Source organism: Emys orbicularis, chromosome 2 (genome assembly GCF_028017835.1).
Source record: "Emys orbicularis isolate rEmyOrb1 chromosome 2, rEmyOrb1.hap1, whole genome shotgun sequence".
Classification (NCBI taxonomy): Eukaryota; Metazoa; Chordata; order Testudines; family Emydidae; genus Emys; species Emys orbicularis.
This window is the reverse complement of record NC_088684.1, coordinates 37,155,071-37,171,042: the sequence shown is the minus strand read 5'-3', so window position 1 is coordinate 37,171,042 and position 15,972 is coordinate 37,155,071. Positions and strand designations below refer to the sequence as shown.

Genomic DNA, 15,972 nt, shown 5'->3' with positions numbered 1-15,972 from the left:
GGAAGAAAGGTGCATAATCATGGCTGCAGCCTATTAATTTATTCATCAGAAAGGAGACTCGTCTTTGCTGGGTTCTGGCTGCAGATATGTCCATTAACACACTGGTGACTCAGGGCTGACTCCACTCAAAGACCTTAGGCTGTAGCCTCCACTCTCCTGGATTTTTCCTTTACTTTAACCAGGTGCTATATTTATTTATTCATTCTATATGTAGTGCTTGAATATACAGAAGATTTTTTTTTTTTTCTTTTCAAAATATGCAGCCAGGAACAGCAAAGATTAGATGCTCATCCAGGCTGAGGATCTGGTACCTTTGTCCTTGTTTAAAGCTATTGCTGAAGTGTTGTAAGTGATCACCGCTACACCTTGGCTGATCAGGACAGCTCTTAAGGCCTAATTATTTTGATCCACTCGATACTGTGTTGGAAGTCTGTTCTTGCATTAACTTTGGATGAAATTTGTTCCCTGAATGAGGTTTCCTGCTCTTGAAGCTGGTATAGGTTTTCTCCACCAATCCCCTCATTGCAACATACCCTTTCTTCCAAGTACCCCGGCAATGGCACAAAAAGGACAGTCCTACATGCTCAAGAAATTTATGGAGAAAAACCATGTGAAGTCTCTCAACAGTATGTTGTTCCTAGAGAGACCTCTGTTCTTATCCAAGACATCAGAGCCCTGATAGATGTGACTGGAGAACGAAGGACACTGTGCTTTCTGACCACTGGCTTGGAGTGGAGGTTGATAGCTATAACTATTCCCAGAAGTAATAGCGCCATCATTTAGATGTTTGTGATATTGACAGGAAAGAATCTGGACTGTATGGTGACTCTCTTGTGTGGGCATTTTCCAGGAACAGTGCTCTGATGAACAGGTCATCTGAGCACGTGTATACAAGAACCTTTTTCTGCTTGAGCAGAAACCATGTTAAAGCACTTTGGAGGACAGCCTCAGAAAGGCAGGTAGGCCAAAGAATAAAGGGGTATATGGGTAATGTAGTCTGTTGCACATGATGCTAATATCTCCTCCGGGAGGGTTGCATAATAATGTGTAGATAGGTGTTCTTCAGATCAATTAATGATGAAAAGCTGGTGCAGTGGTAGAACTTAGGGTCTCCATCCTGACCTGTGACTTTGGAGAAAATCCATTCAAGAACTTCCACTCTCTTTGGAACTTGGTCCTGGAAGCAGATGGAGTAGAAGTCTAAGCCTTCTTGTTCTCTGGGAGCCCAATTACCCCATTCTGAAGCAGACAATATACTGCAGTCTTTATATTCTGGTGTTTGTCAGCTAAAAAAAAAGGGGGGGGGCAGGAGGTTGGTAAGCTAGACTGGATTTATCTGCCTAAGATTCATTCTTCTGATGTAGCATTGATCCACCACTACAAATTTCTTTCTATATGCCCTCTATTTGGGAAACTACATCATATATTATCACCTTGTAGTCATGTTTGCTTGAAAAAGGCAGAGTGTTTTCTTGCTGTATCACCTCTGTCTCTTGTGCCACTTTGTGTATCAATCAGCTAGCTGGGCATCCCTCCTATAAGTCTTAGCTGGATCAAAGAGTGCCAAGACCCAAAGAAGAGTCTGTTTCTCCTGTTGAGTTATCAGGGCTCCTTACATGATTAGTACGTTTTTAAAATGATTTTATGTAAGCAGGTTTCCATGACAGCTTTGTTTATAGTCACAAAAAGCGTGTGGTCCCTGTGCTACTCAGCAGTAACCAGTACCTGATTGGATTTCCATAGCCTCAGGCAGAGCTGGTGGTGTGACTAAGTTTTAGCTCATTGCTCTTACTGTAAATCTCAGGCTGTTTTGATGTGAGAGGGTTAAGGAAATCTCTCAACCAGGCTGCTGGTCTGAAGGATCTTCTGTTCTTAATGACACAATGGGCAATAGGTAGTCTGGCCACGTATGCCTGGTTCTAGTCCAAGATGTGGAGGCACAAAAGGGTTGGGGGTTGTTTTTTAAATTATAGTGTTTATATAAACACTATCAATTTCTTTAACATGAGGACTGCATCAACGTTGGGAGTACAAATTATCACAAATTTGCTTGTGGATGAACTAATTCCCCTTCCCTCACACTCCCCATGTTTCCTTTTGTAGGGGCTTATTTGGAGGCATACAGAGTCCCCACCAAATACTCCTGAGAATGGTTTCTGATTACTCCTCAAAAGAAAAAAAAAAACTGAGTTCTTCTTGTATTGTGGTGACCTACAAGTAGAAGGAAGTCCCTGCACCTTTTTCTCCTCCTTTTTACTAGGAAAAATCAAGCCTTAGAAATTTCCTCTGTGGAGGAGTGACACCTGTGGCCAGAGTCCATAGTGTGCCTTTTATGTTCTTCTCAGATTTATAGGGAAGAAAAAGCAAGAGAAATTAACTCTAAGGGGGGGGGGGGGGGGCAGCTGCTGAGTATTGCCTATCCCCTGCTCTATAGGACAAAAGAAGAGTGGCCTCAGCAGCCTATGGTTAAGATTTAGTAGAAGTCATAGACTTTTTGCTCACAGGCAATCAACAGAAATTCACAGAAGCTCATGACCTGTCCCTGACTTTTACGAAAAATAACTGACAAAATAGGGAGGGGTGGGTCTAGCACCCAGCGCAGGTCCGTGGCCCCCAAGGTGCTCAGAGATGTGGGGGTCTGTCCCCACCCCGCAGCGGTTGGGAGCTGCAGCCCCACCCCGCAGCGGTTGGGAGCTGTGGGGGCCCTTGCCAGCTCCAGCCCCTGGCTGAAGCAGAAAATGTCACAGAGGTCTCTGGAAGTCACAGATTCCATGACCTCTGTGACGTAATCTTAGCCTTACCTATGGTAATAGAATATCAACAAAGAGGGGATCAGGGGAAAGAACTGCACCTGCTGTGCTACAGAAATATTATTTTGAGATGAGCCCTTGAATGTTATAGAAGCTCCTTAAATCCCTGCCTGTGGAAGGAGCAGGGAAAATAATCACATGGCACAGCCCTTTTGTCTCACTAAATCCCCTAGTGGGCCCTGTAGTGCTACACAACAGTTAACACCGATGTTGTCTCACTGAATCCTAGGATGGGCAAGGCAGGCTTCCATAAGGGATGACTCCCACCTTGTTAAAGAGGGTGAAGTAAATTAGAAACAAGTAAGAGGCCCTTTACTGCTGCTTGTTCCTCCACGTCTGGGCTGTTCTCTACCTCAGCCCTCCAGGACTGGCAGTATGGGGCATAGCTGACCTGCAACGAGCAGGGTCCCATTAGTCAGGCAAGTAGTGCATGGCTGAGTGGCAAAACAAGCTGAGTTCAGCTGGCCAGGCAGTTCTGGCATAGCCGACTATGCTACGTGGGGTCCAGTTAGCTCAGACATTTTTGTGCCCTTTTCCTCCAACTTCTCTATTCCTCTAATTGCCTTGAAGCTGTTCCACCAGAGCGGCATGTCCAGAAAGGTTACAATGGAAACTTCTGCAGCCAGCAACCCTGGTATAAAAACGGGGCAGGGGGGAAAAGGTGTTTCAGCAAGCCTGCTGCAGAGCACAACTCCTCCCCCCACCTACACCCTTTCCAAGGCCAAATAAAAGCCCAGTAATACTTAGAATCCTTTTTGTTTGGTTGGTTGTTGCTCTGAGCAGGTCATCTGGTAAAGCCCTCCTGCAGCTGCTCGAGGCAGTTCAAACTGGCTAGAAGTGGCTGGGTCTTCAGGGTTGTGGCCACTTGCGCCTGTCTGATTGGGGCAGTACTGCTCCAAAGAAGCTGCAAACAGGAGTAAGATCCATTGTAATGGATCTGCAGAATTTCCCTGCAAAAGAATAATGCTTTGTAAATTCTGTAAGAATATGATATAGACTCACCTTGTGAACCTCTGGGATGGTATTAAATTTCTCAGACAATTTACTTGCAAAAGAACCATAAACACCATCGTTCATGTAGTACATAAAGATTGGCTCATCATCACTCCTGGTTTGCTCCACTGGAAGAAAAATGGTTACATATTTTTATAATAAACATTCAATTTGCAATCCTCCGTAACAGTTAATTCCCCCCCGGCCCCCAAGAGTACGTAAAACATGCATTGGGATAAGAAGTGTAATTATGAGACTACAATATCAATTCAAGCCTACCCCTAAAGGCTATGCTTAAGGACACATTTTGCATACTTAATATTCTAGTCATTACTGAAAACATCCAAAAATTCCATTTTAGTAGAAGAGGGACAATAGTAGCTCCAATGCATGTTCTTCCATCTTCCCCTAATTCAGCTTTAATTATATGCTGATAGGATGCCTGAAGATCATAAATGAGTCACATCTATTTACTAGTGAGGAAACAACCAGCCATGCCAAACAAACCCAGAAAACAGAAAATGAACAGAGGTGCAGATTAACCAGGCTTGGAAGGATTAGATTTTTATCAGTAAATGTCTTTTACTGTACACACACCAACTGATGAAAAAATATTTCCACCAATGATAACAAAGTGTACAGATAGGCAAAGAAAGAAAAGCGCTGCTTGAGAATTTGTTAGAGTTTGATTAACGATATTCATTTCATATATTTTGACATGTGATGTTGATAATCTGTTTTCACAGTTATAAAAAATTTGGACTTTTTGAAACTCAACATCTACTATAACAAAGTAAGTATTGTCTGACCACGCCACATAATATCCCACAAATGTGAAAATTTAAATTATATATAAATGAAAAAAATATGCTTCAAAACAAACATCAGTATTATAAGTCAAAATTATTTTTAAAAAATCAACACTTAATTCTGCCAAGCCTAAGATTAACATAGGGACAGAACCTTAAAAAATAGACAGACTCAAGTATGAGCCAGTTACTGAATAGAAAAAATATAAAAAAAAAAGCATAATTCATGATCGACACATAAAATTGAGCTATGCTGACAAAAATGGAGACTTATTTGTACTGATTCACACATGTACAAAACAAATATGTTGCTTACTTTCAGAGGGAAGAAATTTATCATATTCAACAGCTTTCTTTGCAATGATGTTAACTGCTAGAGTAAATGCAGATGAAACATAGTAACATCCAGGCTCTGCAATCACATTAACACCGGATTCTTCAGGAAAGTAGACATCCAACAATGGACTGATGACATGATTAACCTAGGAAATTGAAGTCACAGCTAATGTTTAGATTGCTCATCTGATTTATTTTGAAGTTTATTTACAGTTCTTGTGAAAGGTGCTCGATTGATAAATCAGACACAGAAGTCCTCTGTCACAAATTCCCAACCAACAATTTACAGTGCTGGTGAGTTGGCCACAAGCTGATTTTTACTACCCATATTGGGCCTTTGCTGAATCAAGTCTCAGACACCACAGTTAAGATTTACAAAAATAAAATGGGTGTTACTTTTGGGATACTGATGCCATACCTAGGCACCTAATAATAATTGCTAGCTCTTATATAGTGCTTTTCATCAGTAGATCTCAAAGCACTTTACAAAGGAGTTAAGTATCATTATCTTCAGTCTCCAGTTAAGTCCAAGTCATCCAAATGACCGAATCACCCATTTAAGTAATTTCAAAGTGGTTGTAGTACAACAGATGTAAAATTATTTATGAATCCATGAAGTGCATCAGGGTTGCATTTAAAAAACAAAAACAAAACAGAGCAATTTGGTCAACTACAGTTTTGCATCTTGACAAATAAAGAAACAGATGGTATTCACTGAATTTACCCAACATTAATCTGATTTTTAACTTCAATATTAATGCCATAGTCTTGCATGACTTGTCCACAACTGCTTGATAAGGCAAACACGGACTAAGTAGGCAATTTTCAAAGTTCTATTAATGATTTTAGCTGTTTGAACCTATTCATTTCAGCAACCTAGGCTTTGGGAGTTTATCTTTAAGAGTACACAAAATACAGTGATCAGTCTAAATCGCCATTATTCACTAGTGACCAGGTCATGACACCAAACCAGAGATCAAATGAGGGTCTGTCTACACTTAAAATGCTTCAATGTAGACACTTACTACAGCAACAGGAGGGGTTCTGCCATAGCTGTAGGTAACCCACCTCCCTGAGAGGTGGAGCTAGGTCAATGGAAGAATTTCTCTGTTGACCTAGCACTGTCCTCACTAGGCTTTAGGTTGGCTTAACTGCGTCTCTCAGGGGCGTGGATTTTTAACATCCCTAAAAAAATGTAGCTATGCCACTGTCACTTTTCAGTGTAGATCTGCTCTAAGAGTAAAAATCTTAAGGCTCATTAAAGCAAATGTCCAGCTGATGCATTATGTCTTCAGTTCTAAACCAAAATACTGAAAATTCCAGCTGCAGCACTGCCTCCAGAAGAAAGGGCTAAAATCTTCATGGTAAGAAGCATGCAAATTTTAAAAATTACAAGGATAACTGAGGCTTTGGTTTGCTGTCAATTTAGAATGGTTACTGTTTCTCTCATCTGTAAATCCTTAGCACCTGAGGGACAATTTTGTGACTAATTTATGTAACATTAGTTGAATCAGAATTGAGAGACTAGCAGGACTTCATGGATCTGTACTGATTCTCTGCTAATGACTCCACAGTGCAATTGTGGCATATAATCCAGTCCATCCCCATGGTTTTAAATCTACTGTCAATCCAGGTTTTAACTATCAATATTAGCTGGAAACTGACATGTCAAAAACTCCAAACCGACAAATGAAAGGCAAGCTAGTTCTAACTTCCACTGAGTTGCATACCTCTTCCAGCTGAAGTTCTGAACCTGTGAAGCCCCCACCAATGTCCAACATGTTCATCTTAAAGCCAAATTCTTCCTAAAAGGAAGTATAGACAGGCCTTTAAGTATGCAGACAATAGAAATTAAAGTTTTTATTGCCGAGCTCTCCAATCTCATTCAATATTGTATGCTCATGCTTTAAACGTGAAATTGTGACATCTTAAATACAGTAAAGAGTATTCCAGAGAACAATTCACTCTGGTTATACCTAGTATTATTCTACATTAAACATTACTGCAATATTAGTAAAGAGACTAAATAAATCAAGCAATTCTAAAGTAAAGCAACCTTAATTTGGCCTGAGTATGCAGTAGAAGAGTCTTTTCTCACAAAACTTGACAGTGCAATACACTGTTCAGCAAATACTTTACTACAATCTAGTGGAAAAGAATTACATGTTTTTAACGTTAGATGCACATAATAGTATGTATAATATAAATGGCTGCATGGTGTGATAATGTAATGAAAGCCGCTCTTGTAATGCATATGCACAAGGGGGCAGAGTTAAAACTGCTGTGGGAACTTCAACTGTCTTCCTTGTGTAATTAATCACATCAATAATTTTGCAATAATCACAGTAAGGTCATGATCTTGGATTTTTCTGAAGTCGAGCTTAAACTTTTCTCTCTCACTTAAAGTGAAGAGAAATATTTTCAATACAAAAATCTGTTTCCTTAACACAAGTAGTATACATTTATAGCCTAAAACAACAAATTAATTTACCAGTGTCAACAAGTCAGTTCCTTTTTGCCAAGAGGATCATTCAGAGTTCTGTTCCTCCCCACCGCAAAACCCAATGACATAATTATATAAGGCAACATAAGGAAGGCAGCCACATGCATTGTTCAGTTGGTAGTGATTTCATCTCATGCAGAGAAAACAAAACCTGTTCACTGGTCTTGGTAGATAAACATTTTAGTTTACTTTTACGATGTATTGTTAACTAAGGCCAGGTCTACACTACCGCGGTAGTTCGACAGCTGGCAATCGAACTTCCGGGTTCGATTTATCGCGTCTGGTCTGGACGCGATATATCGATCCCGGAAGCGCTCGCCGTCGACTGCGGTACTCCAGCTCGGCGAGAGGAGTACCGCGGAGTCGACGGGGAGCCTGCCTGCCGCGTGTGGACCGCGTCTGAACCGCAGTAAGTTCGAACTAAGGTATGTCGACTTCAGCTACGTTATTCACGTAGCTGAAGTTGCGTACCTTAGTTCGAATTTGGGGGTTAGTGTAGACCAGGCCTTAGAAAGCTACAAATATATTCTGCTCGAGTTGAGATCTTGGACTTTAAAAAAAACAAAACACCACCACCACCACAAAAAAAAAAAAAAAAAAAAACCACACACCCATTGGCCCTTAATTAAAATTGTAAAATACAATCAAAGGATGTTTTAGTGGAAGATTTTATTTGTCTCACATTAAATATTCAGTAAGGTCTATAATTTACTATTCAGTTGTGTGTAATCATTCTGTTATTTGAAGGGTCCTTATCAGACTAGCAATACACATTTTAGGAAAGAATTTTTCTTATCTCCATTAGCGAGAATATAGTAGGATGACTCCTCTATTAAATCGTATGTTAGCATATTTACTTACAGCCATGTCAAACACACACCGAGCATCAGATATAGCATGAATGTACACTTGAGGTTCCTTGCAAGAGCTTGAAATGTGAAATCTAAAAGAAATGAAATATAATAAATACACAAACCTACAACCTGCATTAACAACAGAACATTGATATATCTAGACCAATAGGGACGTATAGCAGATCACTCAAGGGAATTTGACAAACCAAGTAATGTTTTGACAGTACACACGTATTTATAGTAATAGAAATGCATGTATATTCCATGCATAGGTGATTAAGGTTTTATTTGTTTACGAGAAATTTATGCAATAGGAAGAGACCTCAAAACATCTTTGCTTTCCTTCTAGCCCATTTGCACACACAAGACAAATTTGTATAGCACAATTTAAGAATGTCTAACAATGGCTTCATTCTAATCTTTTAAAAAAAGGAAATTTGAGTGTCAGTGTTTTCAAGATATGACAGTTAAAGTTGCCTACGGGCAAGTCCATAGAAATAGTTTATTGAACTAGGCTCAGTAGTGAGATAGCATCTGAGAACCAGTTACAGGAAATACTCCAAAAACAGTCCTAGCACCTCCCTACTCACAGTGTCCATATCAGTTTTGATTTTTTTAAAAACAGAATTTTAGGCTTTGGAGAATTAAAACTTTTGTAATGCATGTTTATAGAACTGTACAAATGACCAGAGGGACACAGTAAAACAATAGATATAACAATTGGGAACAGTTATTCCCAATTATCCTCTTTATGATTATTTTCATTGTAGACCAGATTGTGGACTAGACACTAGACAGACTGATGGCACAGATGAGATGGGGTAATTCAAAACAGGTGAACAGAAAACATTAGCTAGGAAACGAGAGTCTAAGAATAGATCAGTCAAACCAGTCATTTTCTCATATCTAAAACTACAGACATAAAAGGAATAGAGCACAGTTTAAGACAGAAGTCTGGTCTCGAAATCTAAGATCACTATCTTGCGATGACACGAGAAGACAAGAAAATAAACATTTTTATCCTGGAAATTTAAAATATTGTGACACCATGTTTATTCAGAAAAATTGTTCCTTGTGCCCACTCACTAGCACAGGGCCTTTTAAAAGTGACCTAGTGCTTATGAACTTTGTTGTTCTGACAACCCAGAAGAATGATGATGTCTTATTTATGTACAGAACACAAAAATATAAATACAACTGTGAAGGTATACATTTCCTTTATAAAAATATATCCATATGGACACAAGAGATGAGAAGGTAATTCAGTTTCCATGGTTATACAGTCTAGAGCACTCTGCTCAGGCTGCCAACAAAGTGCCAATTAAGAGGGTGACTCTTGTCCAAGGGAACTAGATGAAGACCAATTCATTTTACATCTTGTATGTTTCACGCCCCTATAATATAAAGCTTCGGTGCTTGTGAAAAACACTAACTCTGCATCAGATAAAGGTCAGAAAAGCCATTGGTCGCTTCTGATCACTACTAACTTGGGTAAGAACTAAAGCAGCAATCTAGAGGTGAAAGGCTCTGTATCCCATTATCAATCCACTTGAGTCATTCAACCTCTAACATGTGCATACTTCTTTGATATGCAACATGTATTCACTCAGTATTCTATAAGCTGTTTTGCATTTTGTACCGTTTTTTATTTATAAAACAGATGACCCGTAGCTAGAAGAAAAAGCTCACCACAACCAAATGATGGGAAGGAGAAAGAGTAGAATGTAAGTTTGAACTAAAATGGATAGAGTATTTTAACATATTTTAGAGCCCAATCCTGCACTGCCACAAGGATGGACTAAGCGTTCTTTTCCAGATTATTTGGACAAACATCTGAAAGAGGGAAGGAGACAATGAAGGCACAAACTCAGAGTCAGCTATATTTTCTGCCTCTTTTTGGACCCTTGTGAGCCATGTGGCCCCACTGATTTTCATTTCTAAAATTAAGTTAGAACAGTTTTAGACAAACTGATTTAACCCTGTGTGCTGACAATTTGTATTCTCTTCTCATCCTTAGTGCTAAGTAAGCTCAGCCACAATATGACGGTTACTGAAGTGACAAAAATTAGACTGATTAAGCTACTGATACCTCATCCAGAGTCTAAGTCTTCATTGTGACAGACACGACGGATCAATTTAAATCAATTTTCATCCTGTTTTGCATTTGTACATTTTAGTTACTTTTCTAAAGAAAGGGAGATTCTCATTGGTTGGTTAAATTTGGTACTTCTTTTTGCTAACCAGGATGATACATTATCTATAAACATTATTTCAAAGCAATTATATAGCTTACATACATTTATTCAGATTTTTGCATTTTATTATGTTAGAAAATGGTGAATGATGCAGTTCTAGATGATTTACTAGATTAATATTTTTACTTCTGATGTTTGTCAAACTACATTTCAATGGAAATTGGAATTCAATTAAAAATGCACAAAACTTTTTAAAATTAGTTAAAAATACCTTAAGTGTGCTGAATACATAAAGTTTATCAAAACATATTTTGCATTTAAAACAGATTTATAAACAAAGGAAGTATCTGCAGTTAGCGAACTGAATTGTTTCTGGTCATGTCCTTCAGGATTTAGAAGTAGTTCATCTCATCCTCAGACACCTCCTCATTTTTGTATATTGGAAGAGCAGAAGCAGCTTCTCTGCTTTTTCAGCTCCCAATTGGTTTCTCAAATTTGAATGAATGAGTCATTAAACTGAACTAACTGAATAAATTGAAATGAAGAAAATATTATCTCTGTACTTGCAGAAGCAGCTAATGCTGTCAAAAGCTGGTTCCGCATTTCAACACACTCTGGTTCCAGGTGCTTAGCCAATGACTTCCATCAGTTCAGTGCTTTGACTTTCTTTAAAGCTATGGCAGCAAACATATACTGTTTGAATACTTTTTTATTTAAATTTTAATACTTTTAAGAGATTATAGTAAGTTTAGGCATTAACATATGTTGCCAACTTCAATTTTAAATAGGTTCATTTATTTAAAAAGAAAAATGTATTTAATTTAAAAAATCCAATTTGTTTAGGTTAAAAAAAAAATAGATTTTTTTAACCCACTCCAGTGACTGATAAAAGAATATTCCTCTTATTTTGACTGTTTCCTTAATCTATCAAACATGTTCATTAGTGTTCCACAAGTTTTTGCAGCAGTTGAAAGCATACAGACAATTTGTGCATCAATTTTTGATCAGTGTGATATGAGAATTTTTCATCTTTGTGTATCTAGCTTACTCTAGATTTAAGTACCACAGGTCACTCAGTTTAGGAAGACTAAAAACACTTCAAGAAGATCCTCTGCCATCTACAGGTCAAAAACTAAAATTACTAGAACTCTGAACTTGAAGTGATTACTATGGACATTATTAAAAACTTTTCATAGTTAAATCTTACAGCATTATCTCACCCAGTATCTGTACTGATTTTCCCACACTGACCTACTGCCTTTTATCAGTTCAACTGTTCATTTTTCTATGCAGAGTTAGACAGATAAAAGCCAATCACTGGAAAGCACAAGAGCAAGAGTCGGGAAGTCAGTGGCTGAAACGCTCTAGCAGTTTTTCTGACTACAGCAAAATGGATTTCACATATCCACTTTGGGTTGCCTTAACATCAGTGACACTTTTTGTAGCTCAAATGCAATTACTTTTCTGTTTCATACTGATTTGAATGCATAAGTATCACCAAAAATTCTCAAATGATGCAACTGGATTTTATATTGTTCCCTATAAGGGAAGGAGAATAAACTGGCACAATAAAAAAATTTGAGTTAAATCTAAGTTTAAGTATTTAATATTACACATAAAAGGGAAAAAAATGAAAAAGCTACTCACTTAACACCAACTATTTGGACTTCAAGCTCCTTAGCACATTCCATGAGGTGCCTACAGCTCTTCAGCATGGTGCCAAATTTCATGTTCATCTCCTCAGCTCCACTAATGTCTTCTGTGGCAATATGTAGTAAGAGCCTAAGAGAAGGGGAAGATGATTGGGGCACAGTTGGTTTACATCATCATCAGCACATGTGAAGCCTGAAGACTGTCAGAAGTATGTTGATTATGTTGTCAATACTCCAGCTCCATCGATGGATGAGTCAAGTGAGCCTAATAAAAACAATCCTGTACAGAGAAAAAACTAGCAATTAGGGGCTAAAACATGGAGCCAACAAGGAAAAGGGATTTGGAAATGCAGCAACTAAGACTCTGTTGTAGCAGCAAGAGTCTGTTGGGTGCTGTAATAAAGAAAGGGTTACCTTCTCATAAGGAGTGCTTGCTCATAAACTGCTCTTTAGTGACAATGGGATTGCTTCTCTCCAGCCCTTTCCTCCTGGCTGGCAGGAGGAAGAGTGCCCTGGGATTCCCTTTGGAGCCTGCTGTGTTTATCTTTTTACATCAGCCTTGTCTGGTAGAAGTCTGATACATGTAGAGACCCCTCCCAACCCCCCTACTCCACTGGCAGTTGGACTGGGTGCAAGGGGTGTTCCATTCCCTCCCCCCATTACTTCCTCGTTGCCTGCGAGAAGGAGGCTGCTGTCGGAGTGCCATTTCTCCTCCTCCAATGGGTCTCACATATCATAGCTAGAAGACCTATTAACTCAGTCTTTGGCTAGAGCAGGGGATGGCTAATTTCTTGTGGCTTCATGAGCTGAGTCTCATTAATTGATATTTAATCAGTCTTGTTATGCTTTAATTACTATGGAGTGGTAATTTGATAAGACATGCCTATCAAAACCAGAGTGTACAAACACAAGATTATATTAATACAAACTCACTCAACGTCAGCTAAAAGGGTCAATGACTCCATTTTCAATCCCAAGTGAGAAACACCATCAAACATAAAAAGCCGCATTTTGCACTAGCTGAAGGTTGACTGGTGAAGTCCAAGCACCCCATGCAGAGTGAACTGCAGTAATCCAATCTGGAGATGAAAAAGGCATGGATAACTGGCAAGTTCTGCATCTGAAAGGAAAGATCACAGTCTCCTTGCCAAGCAAAGATAAGCACACTGTTGGCTACTACCAGTGATGTGATAATCTAGCAACTGCCAAAAATTTAATAGAATCCTCAAATTGCAAACATTTACGAAAGACAGTTTAAAGGGGTATGCCTGAGGGGGGAAATCTAACTTCCATTTCTTCCACGTGTGCCCTTCAGCATCCTTGCTCATCATTTATGCCATTTGTTACTGCTGGCATTTCACTCATTTTGGATAAAGTAGACTGGCCAGTTTCATTTCCTGGTTCTCTTTCACCAGCACAAACACGTAAATGATTTTAAAAAAAATTTCTGTGATCAAAATTAAACAATTTTAGTTATACAATGTTCTGTAATAACATTTGGACAAACCTATATATTGGGCCTAGTTATTTGACAAAATCAAATCCTTTGAATTCACCATATGAAAACACCAAAAATATATCTATTTCTGCACACTACAGGTTATGTAGCACCAAGGTTAGTCTGAAAACATTTGTTAACCAAGACTACATATGCCATACTGAACTGACAAGTTTTCATGACAGCATTATAAAGCATCAGTAAAGATTTTCTAGCAAAAACTGTACAAGATAAAAGAGAAAACTACTTTACCTTGTAATTTTGCTCTTCTCAAAATATCCTGCAGGATTCTCACGCCTGGGTCTCAGCTGGCTAAAGTGAGGCTGGAGGAAGTCTAAGATCTTGGTGCTTTTTGGCCCTTAAAGGCAATGGTAGTGGGTAGGAGCATGATCCATTCTTTCCCTACTGGAGGTCACATGACACCCTGAGCATAATTACTGCCCTTGGATTCTTTCAGTCAATTCCAGATTTTAGCAAAATGTGAAGGCTCCGCAAAGAAAAATTAGCCAATCACAAAACAAAAACGATTAGAAAAAAAGAATGCCTCAGAAGGCTGAATAGTAAAAGCAACAAAATCTGAGAAACCAACACTTCAAAAAGGTTCCTCTCCAAACATCGATGGAGATGGATGAAAATCTTCAGAGAAGAATTACAATTTTCTGTGCAGGATTCTCTCCAGGAATGCAAGTAATTAGTCACATGACTGGAACAGGCAGCAAGTCAATGCAAAAAATATGGAATTATTTTTGAAGTACATAAAGAAGGTATAAGATACCTCCCAAAAGGAAAACCAGGCTTATCACTTCAGACTGTAGGACAGTCTGTAGGACAAACACAAGGACTTTAAAAGTTTAGCCAACTCAGGTGAAATCCAGAAAGAAATAAAACTATGTGGTAAGAGAATTTGGACTCACAAGTTCTACAGGATTTATACTCCAAAATGGGATTTCTTCCTATAAGCTGAATCTAAGCAACTGCTTTGTAAATGCATGGAGCAAGTATCATGTAGCAGTCTTGTAGACTGCTAGAAACATCCATGAGGAAGACAGCACAAGCCACTTTGACTCTGATTGAATGATTCTTTAACATGGCCTTCTAGTTTACAAAGGCTTTCACATACATATGCTAGCTACTATCACCCACATCAAAGGCTGTCCGCACCAGATGCCAGCCCAGGTCCATGACCTCCTGCACTAAGATTATTTATTTACCTTAAAGACTCCTAGGATTTTCTCATAAGAAATTGACTGAACTAGGGCAGAGGCCTTTTTCAAAAGTCAGTCTGATCTTTGATTGTGAAGAACTGATATTTCATAATGCAAAAGGATCCAACTGTGGACTAGTAAACCTTTGTCCAAGAGTATCTTAGCACTGAAGCTCAGGATCACAATGAACAGTCTTTGCTCCAGCCATGGCCACCTCAACCACAAGCTCATGAGGGGATGGGGCAGGGCAGAGAGAGGGGAAACTTAGCTGAAATACACTTCTTGACTGTCTGACAGGGCAGTCTGGGCAGCCTGTTGCTTCTTCACCAGCTGGACCCAAAGAGGGTGCAATGGCACCACAACCCTACTGGATGGAGGTGAAAGTCTTGATTATAGCCTTTGAAGATTCCTGAACTGGCACTAACTCAAACTAGCCAACTTAGCCAGTTTTTCAAGAAACTGGAGGAAGCCAGATCCTCCCACAGTCTTGCTAATGTGCTGCTGCTCTGCAATGGGGATGTTTTTGCAATTAGTTGGTGGTCAGCTTATCTGGTTCCAAATAGAAGCCATGTCATCCTGATCACCACCCTGCTCCCACTACAGTGATCTATCTAACAAGCTAATGGAGCATAAACAGTAGCACAGAAGTCATCTACACTACTTTTGTTAAGACCCTTCAATTGCATGAGGTACCTATGTCAAAGCCAATGCTTCATGCACCAACCAAACCAACTTAGTGTGGGTGTAGTCTCTGTGCAGATGGTGCTCTGATTGTGTGAAGCGCCACCAGGTCTCAATGCAGGGTGGGAGAGAAGCACTGAAGGTAGTACTGTAGCCTTTGAGACAGCCTAAGAGATAACCAGGAGGGACTTGGCAAGATCCCAAACAGTACCATCACAGAATCTCCCCAGATCCATCTCCAAGATGTAAACCTGAACAGAGTCAGGCGCTTTGGTAGTGATGTGTCAGGGCACCTTGTTTCTTGGTGTTTCCTGTTGAAATTTACGTGGAAGCAACGCCTTGTTAACCAACATGAAGCACAGTACTATTCACTTCAAGTACAGACTCCCAGTGACTTGGGAGTGTCGGAGAAAAACTCTCTTCTTCCACAGGAGGC

The 15,972-nt window shown here is 39.3% G+C and overlaps 1 protein-coding gene across 3 annotated transcripts in view; it reads right to left on the bottom strand.

Moving 5' to 3' along the window:
* The window catches only part of AZIN1 (antizyme inhibitor 1), a 55,709-nt gene that overhangs the window by 4,286 nt on the left and 35,451 nt on the right, over positions 1-15,972 (bottom strand). Inside the window, exons 2-7 of one of the 3 annotated variants that reach the window (XM_065399856.1) lie at positions 13,086-13,231; positions 12,148-12,282; positions 8,313-8,394; positions 6,679-6,753; positions 4,929-5,094; positions 3,813-3,931 (exon numbers count right to left, since the gene is read on the bottom strand). In XM_065399856.1, coding sequence (XP_065255928.1) covers positions 3,813-3,931; positions 4,929-5,094; positions 6,679-6,753; positions 8,313-8,394; positions 12,148-12,282; positions 13,086-13,162 — 654 coding nt within the window. In that variant the 5' untranslated portion in view covers positions 13,163-13,231. Of the gene's footprint in view, positions 1-3,812; positions 3,932-4,928; positions 5,095-6,678; positions 6,754-8,312; positions 8,395-12,147; positions 12,433-13,085; positions 13,232-15,972 lie in introns of those variants that run through there. The other 2 variants (XM_065399857.1, XM_065399854.1) reach the window with 2 other exon arrangements.